This window comes from Rhinoderma darwinii, chromosome 1, assembly GCF_050947455.1.
Source record: "Rhinoderma darwinii isolate aRhiDar2 chromosome 1, aRhiDar2.hap1, whole genome shotgun sequence".
Taxonomy (NCBI): domain Eukaryota; kingdom Metazoa; phylum Chordata; class Amphibia; order Anura; family Rhinodermatidae; genus Rhinoderma; species Rhinoderma darwinii.
The window spans coordinates 33,939,641-33,964,576 of record NC_134687.1 but is presented as its reverse complement, the minus strand read 5'-3'; the positions used below and the strand labels follow the sequence as shown (position 1 = coordinate 33,964,576).

At 42.4% G+C, this 24,936-nt stretch overlaps 1 protein-coding gene across 1 annotated transcript in view; it reads right to left on the bottom strand.

Annotated features, from left to right (window-relative positions):
• Positions 1-24,936, bottom strand: part of GRK4 (G protein-coupled receptor kinase 4) — a 208,344-nt gene that overhangs the window by 45,588 nt on the left and 137,820 nt on the right. Inside the window, exons 3-4 of the mRNA XM_075857386.1 lie at positions 19,435-19,547; positions 14,770-14,847 (exon numbers count right to left, since the gene is read on the bottom strand). Coding sequence (XP_075713501.1) covers positions 14,770-14,847; positions 19,435-19,547 — 191 coding nt within the window. The remainder of the gene's footprint in view (positions 1-14,769; positions 14,848-19,434; positions 19,548-24,936) is intronic.

Genomic DNA, 24,936 nt, shown 5'->3' with positions numbered 1-24,936 from the left:
GATCAGCGGGCCCCAGGTTACGTAGCAGAAGGAGCGGAGCAGATTGATATATAGCTTTGTGGGAAAAGACTCAGCATAACCTGTATATTATTGATATAGATGTAGATCCCTGCTCACTGGTCTTAAGAGTCCAATGGGCGGCCCTGTGATTGCCAACTATTTCCGTATGCTCACGCATAATAGGCTGTCCATCAATGGTTGAGACTGCCCACTGGACACAAATACACAGTAAGCAGCGATTTAGATCAATAAATTACAGGTTAAACTAAATGTTTTCCCACAAACCTTTATATCAATCTGCTCAGCTCCTCCTGCCCTATAACATGCTGTCAGGATTTACCACATAACAGGTTCCCTATAACCACTTAATGTCCTGAGCCATACATATACGTCGCTGGCGGCTTGTAGTTCCTGCCCAGTGATGTAAATGTATGAGGCGGTGATGACGCATGGCTCAGGAGCGGAGCCTAAACCATCAGCAGGGGGTGTTAGCTGTAACCCCACTTGACCCCTTAAATGCCAAGGTCAATAGCAACCACAGCACAAAGAACTTTTACAGAGAAAGGGCTCCCCCTGTAAGCTTACTGGCGTCCTCCTACACCCCCCGGCACGATCACGGGGCACCAATGGGTTGCCATTGCAGCCAGGAGCCAGAGAAATTCCCCAGGTCTGCTATGAACATGAGCCTAATTCCTCCTGCACGGTGCATGGCGGGGAAAAATAAAAAAATAAATGGCAGAATTGCTATTTTTTTTATCTTGCCTCCCAAAAAAATTAATAAAAAGTAAATCAAAAGGTCATTTGTACCCCAAACCAAAGTTGATCATTTGATCTGATCAGAATTAATCTTAGATGAGCATTTAGGAGAAGACAGGAGCCACTGGAGTTTGAACCTTCATAGAGCCCATCTGTCGGAGAGAAATTTGGACAGAATTCTGCAGCCTGCTATGTATTGGTATACGTGCAAGCTGCAGAAGCTAAATGGTGCAACATTTTTTTATTTTTTTTAGAATTACAATTTTTGGATTTAATTTTGTAATACACAGAAAAAGATAAACTAGCAGTTTTACATATACAGCCATATTTACACAAAAGACCACAGATAACTATCATGTAGAAAGGACCTGAGACAACACAGCCACAAGACTATCTTACACAAAAAAATAAACACAGTAAATTATATAAAACATTATACAAGAGGAGGGGGGGGGGGTAGGGGAGAGAACAATAAAGCAATTTACAATACATACTATCATAACCGCATAGCGGAGTATCAGAATACTAGAAGTCCACATCTGTCAAACCTAACCTATACAAACATGGAGAAGAGGCACTTAGGAGATTTGAGCCATGGAGCCCATGTAGAGATCCATCATGTGATATAATTGTCCAACTGTTCTAGAGATTTGGTTTACTTTAGCTTGCCAGTGATTATAGTGGGAGTTGAGTCTGTAGCCAATGTAGTGGTATTAAATTCTTAGCTGCAGTAATAAGATGGGTAACCAAATGGCGTTTGGAGGGAGTAAAAAGGATACTTGGTCTTGCCAATACTATCATGTCAACCGTTAAATCAAAATTGGAACCAAGAGTAGTACGAATAATCTGTGTAACTCGCTCCCAAAAATGAGTGATGCCTGGGTAGCTCCTCCAGATATGCGAGTGGGAACCAATGTCACCTTTGCATCGCCAGCACAGATTGGAGGCAGAGATGTTGCATTTAAATAGAAACTCCGGGGGTTCTATACCACCTAGTCAATAATTTGTAATAATTCTCCTGCAAAAGCACATAGATAGAAAAACAATGAGAGTGAGATAAGATAAATTTGGTTTCAGAATCCGATAAGGTAATGTTTAATTCCTTTTCCCAGGTCAACAAGAAATTCAGCTTACCAGCTGTGGGAGTGACCAAGAAACGGATATAAATTAGATATCTTACTAGTAACTTTAGGCTTAGCAGCAATCACCTTCTCAAACTCCATTAGAGGTCAATTAACAGCATGTGACTTCAAAAAAAGAGAGCAAGACCTTTTAAAATGGTGGTAGTGACGAAAGGTAGGGTTCAGAGGTGAAACCATTTGTTGGATCCTACATAGTGAGGGAGGAGACCCGCAGGGGAAAGAGGAGAAGGAACAGGAGCAAGGGTTGTTCGTATCGTATGCCAGACCTCACAAACACCTTTCAGTAGTGGGTCAAAATCAGGAGCTTGATATGTTTTCGGATGTGGTAGCCAAATATCAGATATGAAGGACGGGCCATACGCCACCTTGGCAATAGTTACCATCTCATGATTTTTACACGGGTTAACCAAGTCTAACCATCTATTAAGTTGGATGGCTTTGTAATATGCTGAAACGTCAGGTAAACCAATACTACCAGAAGTCTTGTCTTGAACCAATACTATATAAGCCAGTCTAGGTTTACGTTTGGACCACAGGAACCTAGTAAAACATCTACTAAGGGACTTAAAAATAAAAAATAAAAGAGAGAGGGGGTATATGTATAGGAGCCATCTGTAAAGTATATAAGATTTTGGGGATTATACTGTATATGACTTCAGGAGATTCCTCCGACCCATCCAGGAGACCAGAGGAAGATCATAAGATCTCAGAAGGCTAGAAACGTTTGATAAGAGGTAGGTAGTTGAGATGATATATCCCAGACAATTTGGCTGGAATTTGTATACCAAGATATGTGATAACCTCTCTAGTCCACGTGTATGGTAAAGTCTGTTTCAATCTCTTTGAAATGGTCATGGGAAGAGAAAAGTTTAAAACTTCTGACTTGCTCAAATTCACCTTAAAATTAGAGAGGGTGCCAAAAAGTGAGGCGTGCAAGACCCGTTTCCAGATTGGTAACCACAAATAATAAAATCGGCAGCAAATGCAGAGGCCTTCAATTGAGAGTCTTGTATTTGAATTCCCCTGATCTTCTGGTCCTGCCTAAGAGCCTGTAAAAGAGTTTCAATTACTAGAATGAAGAGCGTGGGGGACAAAGGACAACCCTGACTGGTTCCATTCCAAATCTCGAATATTGGGGATAGAGTATCATTTACTTTTAATCTAGCATGTGGTTGTTCGTATAAAGTAATATAGCACATACAAGAAAAGGAGGAAAATTAAATCTCAAGTGGGCAGCTTTCATAAAGGACCAATCGACTCTTTTCGGCATCAATTCCAAAAAAAGACTAGAGGTATATTGTGAGAATGAGCTAAATTAATAGCGTGAAAAAGTTTAGTCAATTTATCTTTGCCTTCCCTCGACAAAGCCTGATTGATTAACATGTACCAAAGTAGGTATGATTGTGCTCAGCCAATTGGAAATGAGCTTGGCCAATATTTTCACATCTAGATTCAGAAGAGAGATGGGCCTGTAGCTACTACATGCTAGCGGGTCTTTACCTTCCTTTAATATCAAAGTAACATGTGCTTCTTGCGCCTGTCCAGGTAACGATGCACCCGACAATAAGGCATTACAGGTAAGTGTAAGCTGTGGTAGAAGAATCTCCCAAAATTTTCTATAATGCAGTAAAGAAAAAACCATCAGGCCCCGGGCTCTTTATTGGAGGGAAGCTACTAACAATTTTCTGCAATTCAGACAGGGGGACCAGGGCTAGAAGACCAGAGGCCATGTCATCATCTATAGTCGGAAGATTGGTGCTAGTAGCATTAAACCTGAAAAATTCTTGCAAATGATCTTTCAAAAACTTAGTGAGCCTCCGAGTCTAACAGATTCATTTAAGCGCCATTCCCATTCCTTCGCTGGCAGTGGAGTCAACGTAAGATGTGTATGCACAAGGGCGTGATCGGATATTGTAATACTTACAATCTTGGGGTATGCGGTATGGGAAAGAATTGTATCTGAGAAAGATATAATCTAATCTCTGAAATGAACTATGTACTGGGGAAAAATAAGAGAAATCTACAACTGCTAGGGTATCTCCAAATGTTCACAAGATGGAGGTCTTGAAGTACTAAGTACAATTTACGTATAGCTGCCTGCGATATAGGAGACATTTTGGAGGAGTCCAACAGTGGGTTTAAAGTGATATTTAGATCCCCCTTAAAATTATAGGACCCTCTGCAAACATCTTAATGTGATCTAGTGTCTTAAGCAACCAGGAGACTTGATTGATATTAGGTACGTAGATGTTTACTAATATGTAGCAGAAGCTATCATACCTTTTAGGACCATGGTACAAAATTTGTAATAAAAAAAAATTATTCCTGATATTATAATCCCAATATCAGGCTAGCCGGAAAACCAAGGAGCGTAAAACGCAGTAGCTTCATCTCAGCGACATTTAGCGGAACATTTCAGCATAGGCCACAGATGTGCTGGAGGCAACGAACGTAAATCCAGACCATTCAACGTCCATGGTCCGGAAAAACCTATAATCCGGCACCTTGTCAGACCAAGGACTGCTAAATTATAATAATTTTACTTTATTTCACGTAATAGACATACACCGGCTTCCCTTGAATGAATGACCTTTTTCTCAAGATATACACCTGTGTTTATCATAGGAAAGGTCCACTCCGGCTGAGATACGGCTTGTTTGTGGAGTCCCGGCTTTACATGAATGGTCTGTTCAGCAGAACTGTAATACTCTGAAATAGTGACACCACATCCAAATTCCTGATCTACTACAAACGGTCTATAAAATGCCTCGGAGGACGGCCTGTTGCCATAAAGCGAAATAACGCAGCATTCCTCGTCAGGAACCGTGACCTCAATGTGCCGAATGGAAAGAGCACGCGCTTATTAAATTACCTGGGCAGCTTTTATTGCAGGTCTTGGAACTAGGTGTTGGGATCTGGATTTTGTATCAGACATGCATGGTCACAGCCGGGAATTGTGAATGACCTTTGTTAGGAGTATTATATATAATCCCTGCCTTGTGTGATAATCACAACAATGAAAGATTCTGCGGACATAGGAGCTGCATATGTTTTTGTGATCAAACACAAAAATGGTAAATTTTATTATTTTGTTTTTTTCCTTTCTGTGCTGTACGATCACCTGGTCACTGAAGTCGGTCTAGATCACGTGAATTAAAGCAATGAACTTAACACTGCTAATTAATTTCTTTAATTATATGGTACGGATTACACATTACATCAGGTTTTCTTCTCCATTCATAACCAAACTAAAAAGTATTTTGGCTGTTATTTGGAATGCGCCTGCATTTTATTTTCACTCCATAGATACAAACCTTCCAACTTTCCCGGATCCAGCGGGACAGTCCCTGATTCCGAGCAATGTCCTGCTGTCCCAGGCGGCCAAAGGCATGTCCCGGTTTCAACCGTATCTGCATCCATAGGACGCAGATACAGTTGAATACAATGATGGAGCAGTGAGCAGTCAGCTCCCTGATACACCATTTGCTATTTAAACGCTGTCCGTGAGTGTCTGCTTCTGTTGTCCCTCTTTACAAAACTTCAAAGTTGGGAGGTATGCATTCCCAGTCATATGAACTTCTATAGTCCACTATGATAACCGGAAACCAGCACAATTCTGAGGCCTCATTCACACGGCAGGGTTTCCCGGCCGGGTGCCGGCCGTTCATAAATCGGCCGGCACCCGGCTGCATTAGGAATGATAGACCCCTAATGGGGCTATTCACACGACCGATTTTTTGACGGCCGGGAAATCCGGCCGTCAAAAAATAGGACATGCTCTATCTTCGCCCGGGCACCCGGCCGCCCGGCTCCCATAGAAGTCTATGGGGCCGGGTATTACACGGCCATCACCGGAATGTGTTCCGAGTGATGGCTGGATTTCCCGGCGCTTGCGCTCTATCTCCTCCTCCTCACAGCGCAGAGTGCATGTGAGGAGGAGGAGTTGATGCCATTCTGACGAATGGCATCGCTGTACACTGTGTTGCAGGGCCGGGGTGTACAGCAGGTGGAGGGAGCGCTGCGCTGGCTCCCTTCCCCTGCTTGTTAAAAGCACCCTCGCTCGGCGACACCTTCGATGGCGCCGCTAGTAGCAGCAGCTGCTGCTGCTGCGGCTGCTACTACTGCAGCGACGCCACTATAGCAGAGCAGGGAGGTATCTCCCCGATCTGCTATGTGCTAGCCGCACTTTAGCTCCTTCAAGGAGCGGAATCCCCGTGTTTTCGGGGATTCCGCTCCTGGACAGAGCGCTTGATGTCTCTGTCCATATCTGGGCAGTGACATCAGGGGAAACTCCTGAAGCGGAATCCCCGAACACATGGGGATTCCCCTTCAGGAGCTGCCGCTGATGTCACTGTCCGGATCTGCCCGGCCCGGCACGGATGAATAACTTTATGCAAACCGGCCGGGCAAAATGGCCGATTTTACCGGCCGACACTCGGGCTCGGGAACGACCCGGTCGTGTGAATCCCGCCTTAATTTAGCTTTGGATGTGAATGGAGAAGAAAACAAAAAAGTAAACCAAAAGTATGGTAAAGCACGAACGTAGTTTTTTTTGTGTAAATGTAAAAAGCGAAATTGGAAACAATTCGGAAAATCAGCTGGAATGGTACATTTCAGTAGAGAATTCTCTAAGGTCCATGGTCCCATTTAAGGAGCCACCTTCATATATTACGGAGAATCACTATAGGCACTGACTGACTGACTGATCATAGACAATTGAGTGACTGACAAATAACAGCGGATTTGTTTCATCATCCTTGTGACCATGAAGATTACTGGTGAAGGTTCTATAAGGGAGTCAAGGAGGCCACTCTCTCCACCTTTCTGTAGTACAATGGGTCCACATACTCTTCTTGGCCTCTGTTTGACGCCTAACTATTCAGGTTATGGTGAATCAGTGGCTAGCAGCACTGGGGTCCTGGGTTTGAATCCAACCAAGGGCAACATCTGCATGGAGTTTTTATCTTCCACCAGTGTACGTGTGGGTTTCCTCTGGGTGCTCTGGTTTGGTCCCACACTCCAAAAACATACTGATAAGCAAATTGGCCCTAGTGTGTGAGAGATAGGAAATTAGAACGTGAGCCCATTTGGGACAGGGACTGATGTTAGTGAGGACAATTAATCTGTACAGCGACGCAGAATATGTTGGCATTCCATTTTACCTGTCACTTTGTTGACTTTTTGCTATATTGGTGGAATTGTGCCTAAAATTTAGAGAAGTAATGGAGAAATTAAAAAAAAGGGTCCAGCGCAGCCACCAGCCAGAAAGAAGCAAGGAAAAAAAAAAATGAGGAGAGAAATTACCCAGTCACCATGGGTGACCACAGAAGGGAGACACTATGGTAATGCAGCATAGGGCAACAAAGATCTTTTCAAGAAAGTACAGAATCACATTTAGGCATCTTTGAAACTGTAGTGCCAGGAATAATAATCCATATTCCCCATCTCTTAAGAAAGCGATCGGAGCACCCACAAGCCATGTAGGTTAGTTGGCCACCGCATATTGGCGTGGTTTCTTCTGCAAAGAGTGTTGCTCGCTCTGGAGGACCTGTCCTGACACGTATAACACGGACAACCTATTGATATGAATGGGCACTGTGTAATACTTCATTTCTCCTGTGATGGCACTGCAGGGAAATTAAAACACTTACTACTAGGTTTCCCTACAGAATACAGCTGATCGGTGGGAGTTACAGAAGGGGGACAATTGGTGAACTGCTTTTTGTCTTAGAACCCTTCTAAGGCTAGATTCACACGAGCATGTTCGGTCCGTTAAGGACGGAACGTATTTCGGCCGCAAGTACCGGACCGAACACACTGCAGGGAGCCGGGCTCCTAGCACCATAGTTATGTATGGAGCTAGGAGTCCCTGCCTCGCTGCGGGACAACTGTCCCATACTGTAATCATATTTTCAGTACGGGACAGTAGTTCCACGGAGAGGCAGTGACTCCTAGCGTCGTACATAACTATAATGCTAGGAGCCCGGCTCCCTGCAGTGTGTTCGGTCCGGGACTTCCGGCCGAAATACGTTCCGTCCTTTACGGACCGAACATGCTCGTGTGAATCCAGCCTAACAAGTAGGGATTGTTCAAAACATAGAACCCCTTTAAGTAGATTTTGGGTGCCCAAATTTACAGGGACATCACCCACAATACTAAACATACATAGCATAATGTAATAGGATGCAACATTTCCAGCTATAACTTTAGTTCCATAAATTGCCCAACTAAAGACGTGTTTTTTAGGTGAAAGTTTGAAGGACTCTCAGTTTCTGTAGTCTTCAAGCATTAAAGGGCGTTTTCCAGCCACTAAAAATGTATGTCCTATCCTCAGGATAGGCCATCAATAGCTGATGGGTCGGGGCCTGATATTTGGGACCCCCACCGATCAGCTGTTTTGAAAGGGCCGCAGCGCTCGTAGGAGCATTGATTCCCCTTCATTTCTTCTTGCTCACTAAGTCGTCGAAACGTATTTAGCAGCGATTCACAGGTATTGCAGCCTTTTCTCCTATTCACTTCAATTGAAAAAGAGGCTGCAATACCTGTGAATCGCCGCTAAATGCGTGTCGGCGCTTCACAGAGAGCAAGAAGAAAAAGGGGAAGCAGCGCTCGTACGAGAACTGCGGCCCTTCCAAAAACAACTGATCAGCAGCGGTCCCGAAAATCGGACCCCAACCCTTCAGCTATTGATGGCATATCCGGAGGATAGGTCATACATTTTTAGTGGCTGGAAAACCCCTTTAAAATTAGAATTTTGCAAAAACTTAGCACCACACTGCACTAAAAATCGGTGCCCATCAATGAAATCTATGATACAAACTGCAGAAGTCCTCAGCACATTCTCAGGAAATTAGTAATGTCATATGCTTCAAAGCAACTTTAATTTACACAGCAGGGGTGACGCAAATCACATTGTAAAGGCCGAGTGATAACCGGATTGGAGGAAAGGAGTGCATTTTCACATTCATTAAAGAGCACTTACCCTATTTGTTTTTTCATGGTCCTATAATGGGAGCGCTCTTCTAATCATGAGAGTATAAGAAACTCTTTGGGTGCTAGTAAATGATGCCCGTCATGGTTGTTCCTTTTGACCCCCGTAAAAACCCAAGCTACAGATTCTTAAAGTGGACATGTCACTTTAAAAGAAAGACCTAGACATTTTGTGGGCAGAATCAAAGGCCAGTTCATTATGAATATAAATCATCCAGTAAATTGGAACGCCTACTGGTGCCACATCTAATTGGATTTCAAAGTGCCATTGTTCCTTTAAGTATATAAACCGGTATTGGTTATAAGCGGTCACCATTGTTGCCCCAAATTAGCTATTTTATGTAATAAAAAAGAATAATTCTTAATTTGCAATACCCAGGTTATTAATGGTTTTGAATAAGTTGGAGCACTAACAATGAGCCACACTGTAGAAGCTCTTAAAACATGGCGTATACCCACTGCGGTACAGGAGTGACAGGTCTATAGGAGATCAGAAGATAACTTAAAAGGAATTTCCCCTTTAAAGGCTATGTACACCTTCAAAATCGTTCTTTTGGGGGGTTTTTTAATAGAAAGTGGCATGAAACACACTGATTTTCTAAGTACTTTTTATTAAAATGTAGGTTTACTTTTTGAGTTACAGCTGCTTTGTATCCTGTATACAGAGCAGCTGTATCTAGCACTGAGACCTAAATCCGTCAGGTCAGCGGCAATGACAGCGGGTGCTGCTGGTCTCTGACACAGGATCGAGCAGTTACCGGTCACATCTAAGTTCATATGCAGCAGACACTGAACCCGTCAGTCCTACTGATCTGACGGATACAGGTTTCAGCACTAGATACAGCTGCTCTGTATACAGAATAAAAAAGCAGCTGTATCTCAAAAAGTAAAAATTATTTTTAATAAAAAGTATTTAGAAAGTTGAACCAATCACACTGATGGACATTTTTATTAAACACAAGAAAAAAAGGATTTCAAAAGGTGTACATAGCCTTTAGGCCTCATTCACACGGCAGGGTTTCCCGGCCGGGTGCCGGCCGTTCATAAATCGGCCGGCACCCGGCTGCATTAGGAATAATAGACCGCTAATGGGGCTATTCACACGACCGATTTTTTGACGGCCGGGAAAACCGCCCGTCAAAAAATAGGACATGCTCTATTTTCGCCCGGGTACCCGGCCACCCGGCTCCCATAGAGGTCTATGGGGCCGGGTAATACCTGGCCATCACCGGAATGTGTTCCGAGTGATGGCCGGGTTTTCCGGAGCTTGCGCTCTATCTCCTCCTCCTCACAGCGCAGAGTGCATGTGAGGAGGAGGAGTTGATGCCATTCTGACGAATGGCATCGCTGTACACTGTGTGGCAGGGCCGGGGTGTACAGCAGGTGGAAGGGAGCGCTGCGCTGGCTCCCTTCTCCTGCTTGTTTTAAAAGCGCCCTGGCCCGGCGACACCTTTGATGGCGCCGCTAGCAGCTGCAGCAGCTGCTGCGGCTGCTACTACTGTAGCGACGCCACTATAGCAGAGCGGGGAGGTATCTCCCCGCTCTGCTATGTGCTAGCCGCACTTTAGCTCCTTGAAGGAGCGGAATCCCCGTGTGTTCGGGGATTCCGCTCCTGGACAGAGCGCTTGATGTCTCTGTCCATATCTGGGCAGTGACATCAGGGGAAACTCCTGAAGCGGAATCCCCGAACACATGGGGATTCCCCTTCAGGAGTTGCCGCTGATGTCACTGTCCGGATCTGCCCGGCCCGGATGCATAACTTTATGCAAACCGGCCGGGCAGAATGGCCGATTTTACCGGCCGGCACTCGGGCTCGGACGCGACCCGGTCGTGTGAATCCCCCCTTAATAGAAGACCTATACACCAATATAACTGAGCAATATGGAAAAAACAGATGTGCGGCTGCAAGAACTATTTAGCAAATCCAGAACTGTCAGCTATGTAACATATCTAAAAGGCTTTTTGTTTTTTTCCAATATGAAATGAAAAAATTATGGAGTAAATTGCAAAAGCTGCCATTCAGGAATCAAGGAAAGCTTGGTGTCAACTGCTAAAAAATGAAATGGTGCTTATAATGGTTCACACTCCGCTTTACCACAAAGATACATTTAAGAAATGGCTAAATACAACCTTACAAGAGTCTTTTAAGCGGGTTTTCAAGATTATGAAAACATGGCTGCTTTCTTCCAAAACCAGGGCCACACCTATCCACAGGTCGTATGTGGTATTGCAGATCAGCCCAGTTCACTTCAATTAAGAGTTGCTTCACGCAACCCATGGACAGGTGTGGTGGTTTCTGGGGAAAAAAACAGCCATGTTTTTCTAACCCTGGTAAATGGGGTGTGATTTTCCTGAAGCAGCGCCACTTTTGTCTATAGGCTGTATCTGGTATTGCACCTCTGTCACATTAAAGTGAATGGAGCGGAGATGCAATACCGCACACAGTCCATGGACAAGAGTGGTGCTGTTTCTGGAAGAACGCAGCCATGTTTTTGTGATCTCGTATAACTTCAAATATAACTTTTAATTTTATTTTATTTTAGGGAGAACGTCATTTAATTGATTGCAAGCAGAGAAAAGATCTGACGGAATGTAAAGATTCTGATCAAAAAAGGAAAAAAAAAACTTTTATGAGACATATTAGCTGTAATATTGTCCTTCATGGAGAATATTTATTTGATGAACACAAGTGCAGAACAAAGGACGTCATATCAGCCACAGTGGAATGTGCTTCAGTTTACAATATGGTATTTCCATACTTATATTTTTGACCCTGAGCGCACGCAATAACATTCTCCAATTACCACCAAAGAAAATATATTATACAAACGGCGCACTTAAAAAATAATAATAATTAGTTTGCATTTTTAAAGAAAAAAAACATACAAGCTACGCACCTACCACAATCTGCATTTTCTTTGTACTTTGTCTTTTGGGTAATAGTTTGTGAGCTTTGATTCGGAGCCAAACTTCGAAAAACACACTCAAAATTAATTTCCTGTTGCTGTTGTACTTGGCTAAAAACATCTGGTTAGCATTTCGGAGGACTTGGAGGGTGTATTATAGAAGAGTGTCACAACTTTCCACAATGTAGAGGGCAAAAAGCGGCCTAAGAATCCCCCGACACATAAGCAATGAAGTGTGAACATATACTCTACACACATACAATGTATACACAGAGGCATGACCTGAAAGAACAACTCTGGGCTCCTGGGCCGAGACTAGTGACGTCACCGCAACCAGCCTGATGACATCCCTTTATGCCGTAGCCAACCTACCGCCTGAGTGCCAAAAGCTATTGGTAAAGTTTTAGGTCAACTGTTGGACCCTATTGTATTGATGAGGCAAAAAGAGGGCCTGTGGGACCCTCAGAAGCATGACCTCAAGAGATTTTTAAAGAAACCACACATCTCAATAATTAAACAATATCTATGTAATAAAAAACAAAAAAAAAACAAAAAGGATTTTAGCTATCCCAATACACTAATATATGGCCAAGTTTTGGGTGGAAATGGTATTCGTGATCTTTAACGGAGAATCATATACTGATTCAATGTTTACAGTGAATCTTAATCTAATTACACCAATACAGATCAATACGACCGATCCCGGGGACAAATGTTCTGGTGGAGTGTTATTGATACACATTCTCAAGCTTGTCTGAACATTTTAGGACGACAACAATGGTCACGCAGACTTCAAGAGTTGTCATTCCTCCGCTACAGTACCTGGACCGGCTAAGGTCCACAAAAATTTGAGCACTGCCTATTTTTATAAACGTTCAAAAAACTAATAAATTGGTTATTTATCCACCCCCCTTTAAGCACATTTGATGGGTTAAGGCCCTTAAACACCGGCCGATAAGTGGCCGGTGCAGCGAGTGCCGATCAACGAGACATCGTTGATCGGCGCTCGTTTGCTCCGGTCACACGGAGCTATGGATGGGGACGAGCGGTCGATACTCTGATCGCTCGTCCCCATCCATTATTATCATGTCGGCATATTTATGAAGAGATGTGCTGCCGAGGACGATAGTATTTCACTTTTTTTAAATTATACTACCAGCAGATTATTTCGCGTAGCGTTTGCTCGTTCATCTGCTGATCTTTCCCCTGTTTACACAGGGCAATTATCGGCAACCAGCGTTCTATGAATGCTTGTCTGCCCGATAATCGCCCAGTATTTAGCGGTTCTTTTATTACAAGGTGTGGAGTTTGAGGCACAGGGTGAGATGATTTCACAAGGGATTACTTCTAATGAATTACTTTACCATATGTTCGTGTCCTCAACATCAAATGAAAACTACTTGAGACTGAGTCACCTCCTTAAAATTGTTCACGGGATTCCTCAAACCACACAGTAGCAGAAATGACAGCTGGGCATCAATAAACACCTTCTGGTACTTCCAACTTGTGGTAGAGTGAAACCACGGACCTCTCGGTCAATGTCAAGGGCAAAAAAAGCCATGGTATCTCAACGTTGCAACAGATGCAATGAGCACTGCCACCCAAAAAATGTCAGTGTCAAGTTTACTCTCTGTATTCTTCAGACCTAGAATGTGTTGTTCATGTGGGCATTAAACAAAGGGGATTCCACATAAAAGGCATTTTCTACAAAAGTCAACTAGACGTGTCTGGAACGGATTTTAATGAGATATGACGGCAGTGGTCACCACTCCATTAAATCATTGGAAGTTACCGAAACCTACAAGTGCTCACAATTAAAGGTTCTCAATCTCTAGCAAGGAAGGAAGAAGGTAGGATCCAGCGCTGAATGCTATTAAAACGGAATCTTTGTTCCAAGTTTAATGGTGATGGATTAAAAGGAAGTCCAGTTGCATGTAGTCCAGGGTGAGTGAGAAGTGAAAGTGCTTGTCCTCGGGGCCTACGCGTTTCGGACGACTGCCGCGTCCTTAAACTTGGACACCAGATTTTGCAGCCCCTATCTGCTATTGCAGCAGATCGGCGCTGCAATGTAGATTACAGTAACGTTTTATTTTTAAAAAACGAGCATTTTTGGCCAAGTTATGACCATTTTCGTATTTATGCAAATGAGGCTTGCAAAAGTGCAACTGGGCGTGTTTAAAGTAAAAGTACAACTGGGCGTGTATTATGTGCGTACATCGGGGCGTTTTTACTACTTTTACTAGCTGGGCTTTCTGATGAGAAGTATCATCCACTTCTCTTCAGAATGCCCAGCTTCTGGCAGTGCAGATCTGTGACGTCACTCACAGGTCCTGCATCGTGTCGGCCACATCGGCACCAGAGGCTACAGTTGATTCTGCAGCAGCATCAGCATTTGCAGGTAAGTAGCTACATCGACTTACCTGCAAACGCTGATGCTGCTGCAGAATCATCTGTAGCCTCTGGTGCCGATGTGTCCTCGATCGTCTGACACGATGCAGGACCTGTGAGTGACGACACAGCGTGATCTCTCGAGAACAAGGCTGTGTCTGCACTGCCAGAAGCTGGGCGTTCTGAAGAGAAGTGGATGACACTTCTATACACAACGCCCAGCTAGTAAAAGTAGTAAACACGCCCCGATGTACGCACATAATACACGCCCAGTTGTACTTTTACTTTTCAACACGCCCAGTTGTACTTTTGCAAGCCTCATTTGCATAAATACGAAAATGGTCATAACTTGGCCAAAAATGCTCATTTTTTAAAAATAAAAACGTTACTGTAATCTACATTGCAGCGCCTATCTGCTGCAATAGCAGATAGGGGTTGCAAAATCTGGTGACAGAGCCTCTTTAATAAATCCATGAGACTGTATTCTGTAAAAAATATACTATGGTTATTAACATTACAACAAACACTGACCAATATCAAAATAGAAATTATCGGGACATGTGTTGGCTAAGTTAAAAGTGACTCACCCCGTTATTGAAGTAGGTATCCAGAACCTTGAGACCATGATCTTTGCGATTCTCATCGGAGGCCACCCCGTATTTTGCCTAAAAAAGGAATTCACTAAAGTTTATACGTTGAAACCAATAACTATCAGAGACAAAAGAAGCGCAATACAGAAAAGGAAAGTATTAGACAATCCTAAAAAAAAACAAAAAAAAAAACACCAACAACTCAATTGACCTTCTTGGTAGGAGTTAAGAGAACAGGATTACTAACCACCTACGAGACTCATCTGCTTAACACCTGCAAAACAGACGTGTCTACAACATATTCCAGGCCTACATATGGCTATGCTGGAAGAAGTTTAGATAAGGATGCGAAATAGTGACTAGCAGAAATGTATACAATCCGGCTATTGCAGAACAGGCGGTCACATTAGAGAGACACAAAAATCCCAGCGTAGGCTTACGTGACAAATGAGGTAGATAAAACATAAAACGTAGAATAGCCTACACTCACAGCATAAAAAGAAAAAAGCTTTGGCTCCATGTAGTAGGATTATTTAAGCCAATGCTTCTCAAACTGTGAGGTCCTGTAGGCCTTATTGGTGAGAAAACCCCCAGTTGGCGAAGCGCTGCTGGGGAGGCAGGTTTGATAGAGCGGAATATACTTTATGTCACACAGGACTTTGTCTGCACCAGCCTCTGGTTTAGCATCATAGTCTACTCTTTTTTTGCCTAATTTAAAGCGGCTCTGTCACCACATTATAAGTGGCCTATCTTCTACATAATGTGATCGGCGCTGTAATGTAGATTAGAGCGGTGTTTTTTATTTAGAGAAACTATTTTGACAGTTATGACCTATTTTAGATTTATGCTAATGACTTTCTTAATGCCCAACTGGGCGTGTTTTTACTTTTTGACCAAGTGGGCGTTGGAGAGAAGTGCATGACACTGACCAATCAGCATCAAACATTTCTCTTTATTCATTTACTCAGCACATAGTGATCTTCCTAGATCATGATGTGCTGTCACTTACTCACACATTAACATTACTGAAGTGTCTTGAGTGAATAGACGTCACCTCCAGCCAGGACGCGATGTCTATTCACAATCCCGACACTTCGGTAACGTTTGTGTGGAATTTACAGCACAGCAACGTAATCTCGCGAGATCACACTGTAAATGACAGGTTACAACGAGATTACGCTTGCTCTGCTGTAACTACCACAGAAACAGTAACGAAGTGCAGAGATTGTGAATAGAGATCCCGTGGAATGTCTATTCACTGTCTAAACACTTCAATATCGTTAATGTGTTCGTATAAGAGCACATAGAGATCTAAAAGGATCCCTATGCGCTGATTAAATGAATGGAGAGAAGTGTATGACGCTGATTGGTCAGCGTCATACACTCCTCTGTACAACGCCCACTTGGTCAATAGTAAAACACGCCCAGTTGTCCATTGAGCAACTCATTAGCATAAATCCTAAATCGCTAATAAAGTGGTGAAAATAGATATTTTTTTAAAAATAAAAAGCACTGCTGTCACCTACATTATAGCGCCGATCACATTATGTAGGACATAGGACACTTATAATGTGGTGACAGAGCCTCTAAGAGCGCAGCAATGGTCTTGTTTTTTCTTCACTGCATTCCAAAATAGCACAATTTTTTCCCCCCGTTAAACGTAGAAGTTCTTCCAATGTTTTTGGCATATTTCCAAGGTTCACCATGCGGTATAGCGAACATTTATTCTGTAAGTCATTACGATTACGGCGATACCAAATTCCTAAAAGTTTTTTCTCTTTTGTTTCACTACTTTTGCACAATAAAAACACTTTGTGTAACCGCATTCCAAGACGCACATGGGCTGGTTTTTGTGCGGAACGAGTTATAGTTTTCATTGGCATCATTTCTGGGTACATAACCTATTATTTCACTTTTTTCTCCTTTTTTGGGGAAAGGGGATGAATAAAAGAGCTATTCCTGCATTTTTTTTCTTAAGCCGTTCACGGTGTGGGATAAACGACGTTCATTTTACGGATCGTTGCGAATGCAGCTATACTAATTCTGTATAGCTTTGTAAGGGAAAAAAATCCTGTTATATCCTGACAATTAACTGTGACTTTAGGGAACCAGCGCCTTGAATAAAGCTTTGTTCCATCCGTTTTTGTGAGAAGGATCCCCTAACAAGAAGCTACTAGGACCCTCAACAATGAGCGGTTATTGGTGGAGAAATATGGCAGAAGGTATTTAATTTCCCTATAGCTCCACCACAGGAAAAATGAGGCCTTACACAATGCCCATTGAAATTAATAGTCTGGTCATATACGTATTGAACTAGAGATGCTCTTAGTAGCCGGCCTGGCTAATAGATGAGGGTCCCATTCTATCAACCCACAATGACTTAATACAGCATTTGAAAATGGATTTTAGAAAACAAACAATGGAGGGGGGGGGGGGGGTGATTTAATTTTTTTTTCCAAAAAATCTAATTTGCTAATAGTACAAAAGTTGCAATTTGTGGGAAAAATGCTACTTTTGAGCCATTTTCGCCATATTAATTCTCTTTTAAAGTGGAGCTTAGCCCATTAGAATTTTAGCACAAATCTACAGCAGCTAGTAGCTGGCGTTGATTTGACTCTTTGGGCACGGCCGGCCGGAGATGTGCCTAATTTATTAGGGGGCGTGTTTGTCTTTTTAAAAAACTAGACGCATCTTACTCCAGCGATCTGTATATTAAGACTGGCGTATGAAACGCTAGACTTAAATAACTTTATGAACTGAATAACCTAATGGTATTACTAGCACTGATCCAGTGAGGATATGTCCTGATTAACCAAGGGCTACAGCTATGCCATGTTTCAGGAAAGTTTACACAGATAAATGTGTTTTGTGAGAAAAGGATGAAGCCGTGTTTAAGAAATGCCCCAAAAAATGTGCAGAGGCCAAACTCCTGGAGAACATCCAGTCCTGAGCTGATGGGAACACATAAGACGAAGCATAATTACAATTTCTTAACTAAATCTACAAAGCTAATAAACATATGCGGATTCATTAAATAGCCGTTCGAGAAATGTTTATGCAGCTCAATGACTTAACGGAGGTGAAACTTAGAACCCGACGGGTTCTAGTGCAAAGATTTCAATGGCTACAATCAGTGCGTGGAATTCCATGTGTCAGTGAGCAGAGAAAAAAATAATTATCACTTGATAATTGAAGTAAAACACAGACATTGAACCCACATCAACCACTATTCATACAACTGCAAAAATCACAGGACAGATGTTTTCTACTGGAATTATGTATTGGAAAAATCTTCAGACCCTATAAGGAATTACTTTTTTAATGGGCACTGTTAGCTAGGTTATTCCCTAATATCCCACACAGCAGGAAGAAGGTGGCAACACCAAAGCACCTTATTACTGTGTGACTGGCATTGCCTGCCAGTCTAAAGATATGCTGGTGGTATATAGATGACGCACAGCTAGCCGTACTACAATTGAGTGGAGTCAAAGGCTGCATGGAAGAAGAACATTGTTGGTCCTTGTTCTTGATAACTGCCCATAGACATCTTTTGACAATATCTTTGAAAAATCACTTGATTCAAAAAAATTTATTACAGCTTTCAAAGTAAAATTCGAACAGAAAACTGGTCAAACTATGAATCTTTAATGGTTTTTATTTTTATCCATCCAGGAACCAACCCAACAAACAAAGTGATTGCCACCAAAAAATGGTCATTAAGCAGACCTACTTTCCAGGTGAACTTTTTGGGTGGGATGCCAAAAGCCAACTTCAAAACGACAATACAGCCTAATATATTCTTAGAGGTGTCAGATGTAAAAGTGGTCAGACTTCCTTATAATGTATACACCCATTTAATAAAGAAGTAGGCCTAAATACCATGTCTGTGTTAGGGACTAGGTACCCAGATGGGATCCTGGTTAACAACTAGACCCCTTACGTCTGACATATAGATTTAGATAATGCTGATTTGTTACATGAGAACATAGATTTTGATCATTTTAAAAAGCCATCAATTACTTGTTTTTGAAGAAATCTACTGATGTCCTAATGGAGGAGTTGTGGCCCTTTTGTTAATTTCAATAAATTACTTCAAAAACAATAGTAAACCAATAAAGGAGATTATAATTTCTTGTCTGAACTATTAGGAAACAATGGAAGAGGGAAGAAGAGCAAATAGGCAGAAGGAAAGGCGGAAGGAAGGAGAAAGAAAGAAAGAAGGGAAAGGAGGAAGGATAGAGAAAGAAAGAAAGAAGGGAAAGGAGGAAGGATAGAGAAAGAAAGAAAGAAGGGAAAGGAGGAAGGATAGAGAAAGAAAGAAAGAAGGGAAAGGAGGAAGGATAGAGAAAGAAAGAAAGAAGGGAAAGAAAGAAAGAAGGGAAAGGAAGAAAGAAGGGAAAGGAGGAAGGATAGAGAAAGAGAGAGAGAGAGAGAGAGAGAGAGAGAGAGAGAGAGAGAGAGAGAGAGAGAGAGAGAGAAGGAAAGAGGTAAGCAAGAGAGAATGAGAAAGGGAGAAAGAGGAAAGGAGGAAGGGGAAAGCAAGAGAAGCAGGGATGGAAAAAGAAAAAAGGAAAGAAGGGAGGGAGAGAAGACAAACAGACAGAGGGAGGAAGAAAGTGAAAAATTGGAAGGAATTAAAATGTATAAAATAGAAATTCTTACCACAGCATCTAAGAATTCAATGCACCTTTTCAGCTCTGGTCGGGTGTCGCAGAACTGCCTGAAGAGAAGTCTTCCGATTGGCTGCTTCTCGCACATGCTGCTGTAGTCTCTTTCTGGTGAACAGAGAATTAAAAGGATCTTAGCTCCTCAACATTGTAGAACGCCAAGAAGCAGGTACATTGCCCCTCATTAAGATAGACCTTAATCACAATGCCCAGCGGGGTCCCCACAACACACTGGGGGGGGGGGGGGGTGACATTTAGCTTACTTTATATATAATTCACGTTTCATGTTCAGCTATATGCCTAATGACCTGCTTACTGACACACACAACTTATTTATAGAACCATCATTTACATCTTACAGCTTGGTGTAAATTCATGAAAAACATTTTCCAACGATGAAAAGAATTGGAGGTCTCGGCCACTAATGAGACATGTATTTGTTATTTAATATTTACGTTTCTTAGTTGCAGCCTGATAACTTTGAAAATAAATTCAACATCAATTCTAAGGCTTCATTCACATTTGCGTCAGGGTTCTGTTCGGACGTTCCGTTGGAGCTTCCCGTCAGAACGGAACCCTGACTGAAACAAACGGAAACCTTAGGATTCCGTTTGCGTCACCATTGAAATCAATGGTAACGGATCCGGTGCCAATGGATTCCGTTTGTCTCAGTTGTGCAAGGGTTCCATAGTTTTGACAGAATGAATAGCGTAGTCGACTACCCTGACGCAGATGTGAACAAAGCCTAATTCTTGGACTCTTTTACAGGTAACTATAATAAGTAAAATTAAGGCCTGCTTCACATGGTTGTGTTCGGTCCATGAGATATCTACCGTATGTCAACCATATTTCTTGGACCGAACACAGTGCAGAGAGCTGGACTGCTGGCATCATAGTCATCCACGATGCTGTGTGTCAGTCACTGCCTCCCCGAAAGACCACTGTCCCGTACTGAAAACATGATTACAGTATGAATCAGTAGTCCTGCGGGGAGGCTGTGACTTCTAGCATCACGGACGTCTATCATGCAAAGATTCCGGCTCCCTGAACTATGTTGTGTCTGGGAAATACAGCCGACACACAGTCCGTAGCTCACGGACCGAACACCGACGTGTGAAGAAGGCCTTAGAAAAACTTTGCTTTAATTGTTTTTTGATTTTGTTTTCTTCTCCATACATATCCAAAGAAAAAAATCAAAATGGTTGTCTGGTTAACAGTTACCAGTAGTTTATTTGACAATTACACAGGTAAAACCAAGCGGTTAGTGACCTAACGGTCACATAACCAGCCACATGCAGAGGTTTGAAATCAGCTTTGGATGTGAATGGACAAGGTGGACAGAGCATTAGAGTTAAAATAAAAAAGACGAGTGACGTATATTATGCGAGACGACTGATGCAAAGTACGATAAATGTATTTTTGTTTTGTATCTCATTCCATTTACAAGAACTGGTTCTCACTCAGAAGACTTGAAGAGGTCTTTGGAATTAGCACCAGACAGGTCTATATCAATCCTCTAATCTCCGTCCTGACTGAGCGGTGTGGTCAGATGGCTGCAAGACTCAAGCCGCGAGCGCTGTTCACACATCAGTGGAAAAAAGGATGCAGCATTTAAAATCAAATATAGAGCGAGGCCTTATTAATAGGTCTGCTATGAGCAGCCCAGACGGAGAGGAAGGTATGCACGGCATACGTCACGACTAGCTACCAATAACCATGACTTGTGGTAAAACTTCTAAAATGTCCTGTATAGTAACTGGCGCAAGGATTTTAGTTTTAACGCCTGAGATTATTAATAACAGAAAGTTAAATATAAGAAGAATTTCACTTAAAAGTATAATTATCCAAGAAAACGTTCCCCTTACTCCCTGTGCCAACAACCTGGATGGCACCTGCCAGGATATTAGTGTTGCTGGTAAATGTTTGACGCATATGTAAATGAGGCAAATACAAAAAAATGGGATTTATATGCAAATCATTTAAGAATATTTAAATAAGATCTATTATTAAAGAGGATCCGTCAGCTTTTCAGACGTGTCTGTTTTATTAAGTACTTGAATTCTCCGTGACCAATAATTCTGGGGCACCTTTTCTGAGAAGTCTATTATGCCATTCTTCTGTTATTCCTCCTGTAAATGTTACCATTCTCCTTGTCATTAGGTTGGGTCTCTGGACAATGTCAGACTGTGGATTGACATACGATAATGGTGTCAATTTATTCATATATTTCTTGACGGAATAACAGGAAAGGAACAGTGCAGCAGAGTTTTAAGAAAAGATGCTCAAGAATTTAGGTTTCATGGGGAATACACGTATTTACGGAAAACAGACATGTCTAAAGAGGTCACAGATCCTCTTTAACTATCTAATCCAGGACAATTTTAAGGGTGATTGTAGGTGTCTTAGAAAAGGCCGTTAAATACTACGGAAACCTTTGATGCCATTTTTTTTATATAAGGTATGTATTTTCGGATACTAAGCACTTTCACAATATACTTTTATTAAAAATTATTGAATAATTTCTGTTCTGCAGCTTCTATGTGTCCACTGTACATAGAAGTTGCAGAATGACAATGTCAGCCGAATCAGTCAGTGAGCTGGTGTCATGGCTCAGTTGACAGCGGCTCCTGTGTGCCTCTGACGCCTCATCTAGTTCTTCTACTAATAAAATCTTCATTAACTTGGATTTTATCAGTATTAATATCACACACATGCCGAGAGAGTGATACTGCTGCAGCTGCATCACCTTCCTCCATAGTAGTTACAGTTTTAAACCAGATGGATTTTTGGCGACTGAGGAAGTTTGTGAACATTTACGCAAAACTTGCAGGCTGTGACATGGAAACTACAATTTTCCGCTAAAAATATAGATTTCAAAAGTTTGATATAAAAAATAAAAAGCAAGCTTTTTTTTGTACATACAACTACAGTGGTCCCTCAACATACAATATTAATTGGTTCCGGGACGACCATTGTATGTTGAAACCATAACCCTATGGAAAACTGGTAATTGGTTCCGAAGCCCCCAATATGTCCGCCCGAAACGATAAACAAGTTTTATTGAAGACAAATCAGCACAAAAACACAAATAAATCATGTACAGTGGTCCCTCAGACAATATTAATTGGTTCCGGGGCGACAATTTTAAGTTGAAAATATTCTAACTTGGAACCATAACTCTATGGAAAACTAAAAATTGGTTCCAAAGCCCCCAAAACGTCAACCACAAATCAGAAAAAAAAAAGATACAATTAATACAAATAAACAGTGGCAGATTAAGTAGACTATAGACCCTGGGCAGTTCACCAAACTTGGGCCCCTCTTCCCCACCGCCGCTCTGCCGTGCCTATAGTGAACACCATCTTTTTGCGCGAACATTGACAAACGGGTGTAACTATTCCCCTTGTCAGAGGGCTGTGTCCTTACATACTGACAGTCTTCAACCATCGCTGACCATCACACTGTGCAGGGAAACATCCTCCTGACAATGGGAATGGTAACAACCATTTGTCCATTAGTTCTGGACTACACTAAGACTTCATGTGGAATACAAGGCTTTGCTATCACAGACATGTCAGGACAGGGGACAGATCCTCTATAAATCCAGTAACTCACAGGTGAGGTCTTCTCTGATGGGAGTCGCTCTCTTCTTTTCTTCTCCATCTGACACAGTTAGGGTATGGGCACACGACCTATTTTCAGACGTAATTCAGGCGTTTTACGCCTCGAATTACGCCTGAAAAGAAGGCTCCATTACGCCTGCAAACATCTGCCCATTGCTTGCAATGGGTTTTACGACGTTCTGTTCAGACGAGGTGTAATTTTACGCGTCCGTAATGGAAACCGCGAAAAACACGAGTACTTGCAAAAACGTCTGAAATTCGGGAGCTGTTTTCGCCTGAAAATAGCTCCGTAATTTCAGACGTAATTTGTTAAGATGTGTGAACATACCCTTAAGGTATATTCACACGCAGTGAGCAAAAACGTCTGAAAATACGGAGCTGTTTTCAAGGGAACACAGTTCCTGATTTTCAGACTTTTTTTTTTTAACAACTTTTTTACAGCCCTTTTTGGAGCGGTTGTTCAATGGACTCAATGAAAAACGTCCCAAGAAGTGTCCTGCACTTCTTTTGACGATCCGCCATCTTACGCGCTGTATTTTGACAGCGACACGTAAAATAAAGGCTCATGGGAACAGAACACCGTAAAACCCATTGCAGGCAATGGGCAGATGTTTGTAGGCGTATTAGGGGCGTAAAATGCCCGAATTACGTCTGAAAATAGGCCGTCTGAACATACCCTTATGGTAACTTCTCCTGATGACTGCAGAGTTTTCTGATGATAAATCTTTGCCCCTCGCTTCTGCAGCCATTTCCAGCCTCTATAGAAACACAAAAATTCAGACACCAAGGCCCATACATTAAAGGGATTGTCCGGGCACAGACCAGTTTTTCATACTGATGACCTATCCCAAGGATAGTTGATCAGTATATTATCGTGTGGGTCAGACACCCGGACCCCGAACTGATCAGCTCATATGGCTGCCTCTGGGCACTGGATGTTGTGCAGTGTTCAGTGCCGGAAGTAGATGTCTCCGTACATTGCACATCGACCGTGCTGCAGAAATACAACTCTGCTTCTATTCACTTGAATAAGAGCAGAGCTGCAGTACTGCAGCACACCCGCTATATTGTGTCTGGAGCCATCTGCTTCCGGCATGGACATCTGATGCCTAGAGGCAGCTGATCGGTGCGGGGTCTGGGTGTCAGACCCCCACCGATCATATACTGAAGACTTATCCTGTGGATAGGTCATCAGTATGAAAAAACTATTTGTGCCTGGACAACCCCTTTTACTCAGACTAATAAATTTGGACCCCAGGACCAGACCCTTGAATACATACAGACCCCAGACCTTCTAAACTATTGCAGTACTCAGAACAGATCCCCCTAAACAAATACAGACCCCAGAACAAGCACCCTAAAATACAGACCCTTGACAAGACCTCCTAAATACAGGCCAAGGACCAGACCCCTAAATACAGACCCCCACATCTATCCCCTAAACTAATACAGACCCCCTTATTACAGACACTAGACTTGACCCACTAAACTAATACTGACACCCAGACCTGACTCCCTTAACTAATACAGACCCAGACCCCTAAATACAGATCCCAGACCCCTAAATACAGGCCTCTAAATATAGACCATCAAAATACAGACCCCAGACCTAAACTAATAATGACCCCAGACCCTTTAAAACGAATACAGACCCCAGACCAGACCCCCTAAATACAGACTCAAGAACAGACCCCATGAATACAGACCCCTTAAACTAATACAGACCCCTTAAAATAATCCATCCCGTAATACTCACATAGCCGCTCATTTTTCTCTCTTGCTATTGTTCATGTGACATCCAGGTCTACAAACAGTAAGAAGAACTGCAGACATAAGGTCATGTGACCTTATGTCTGCATGTACTTTTGCAGGAC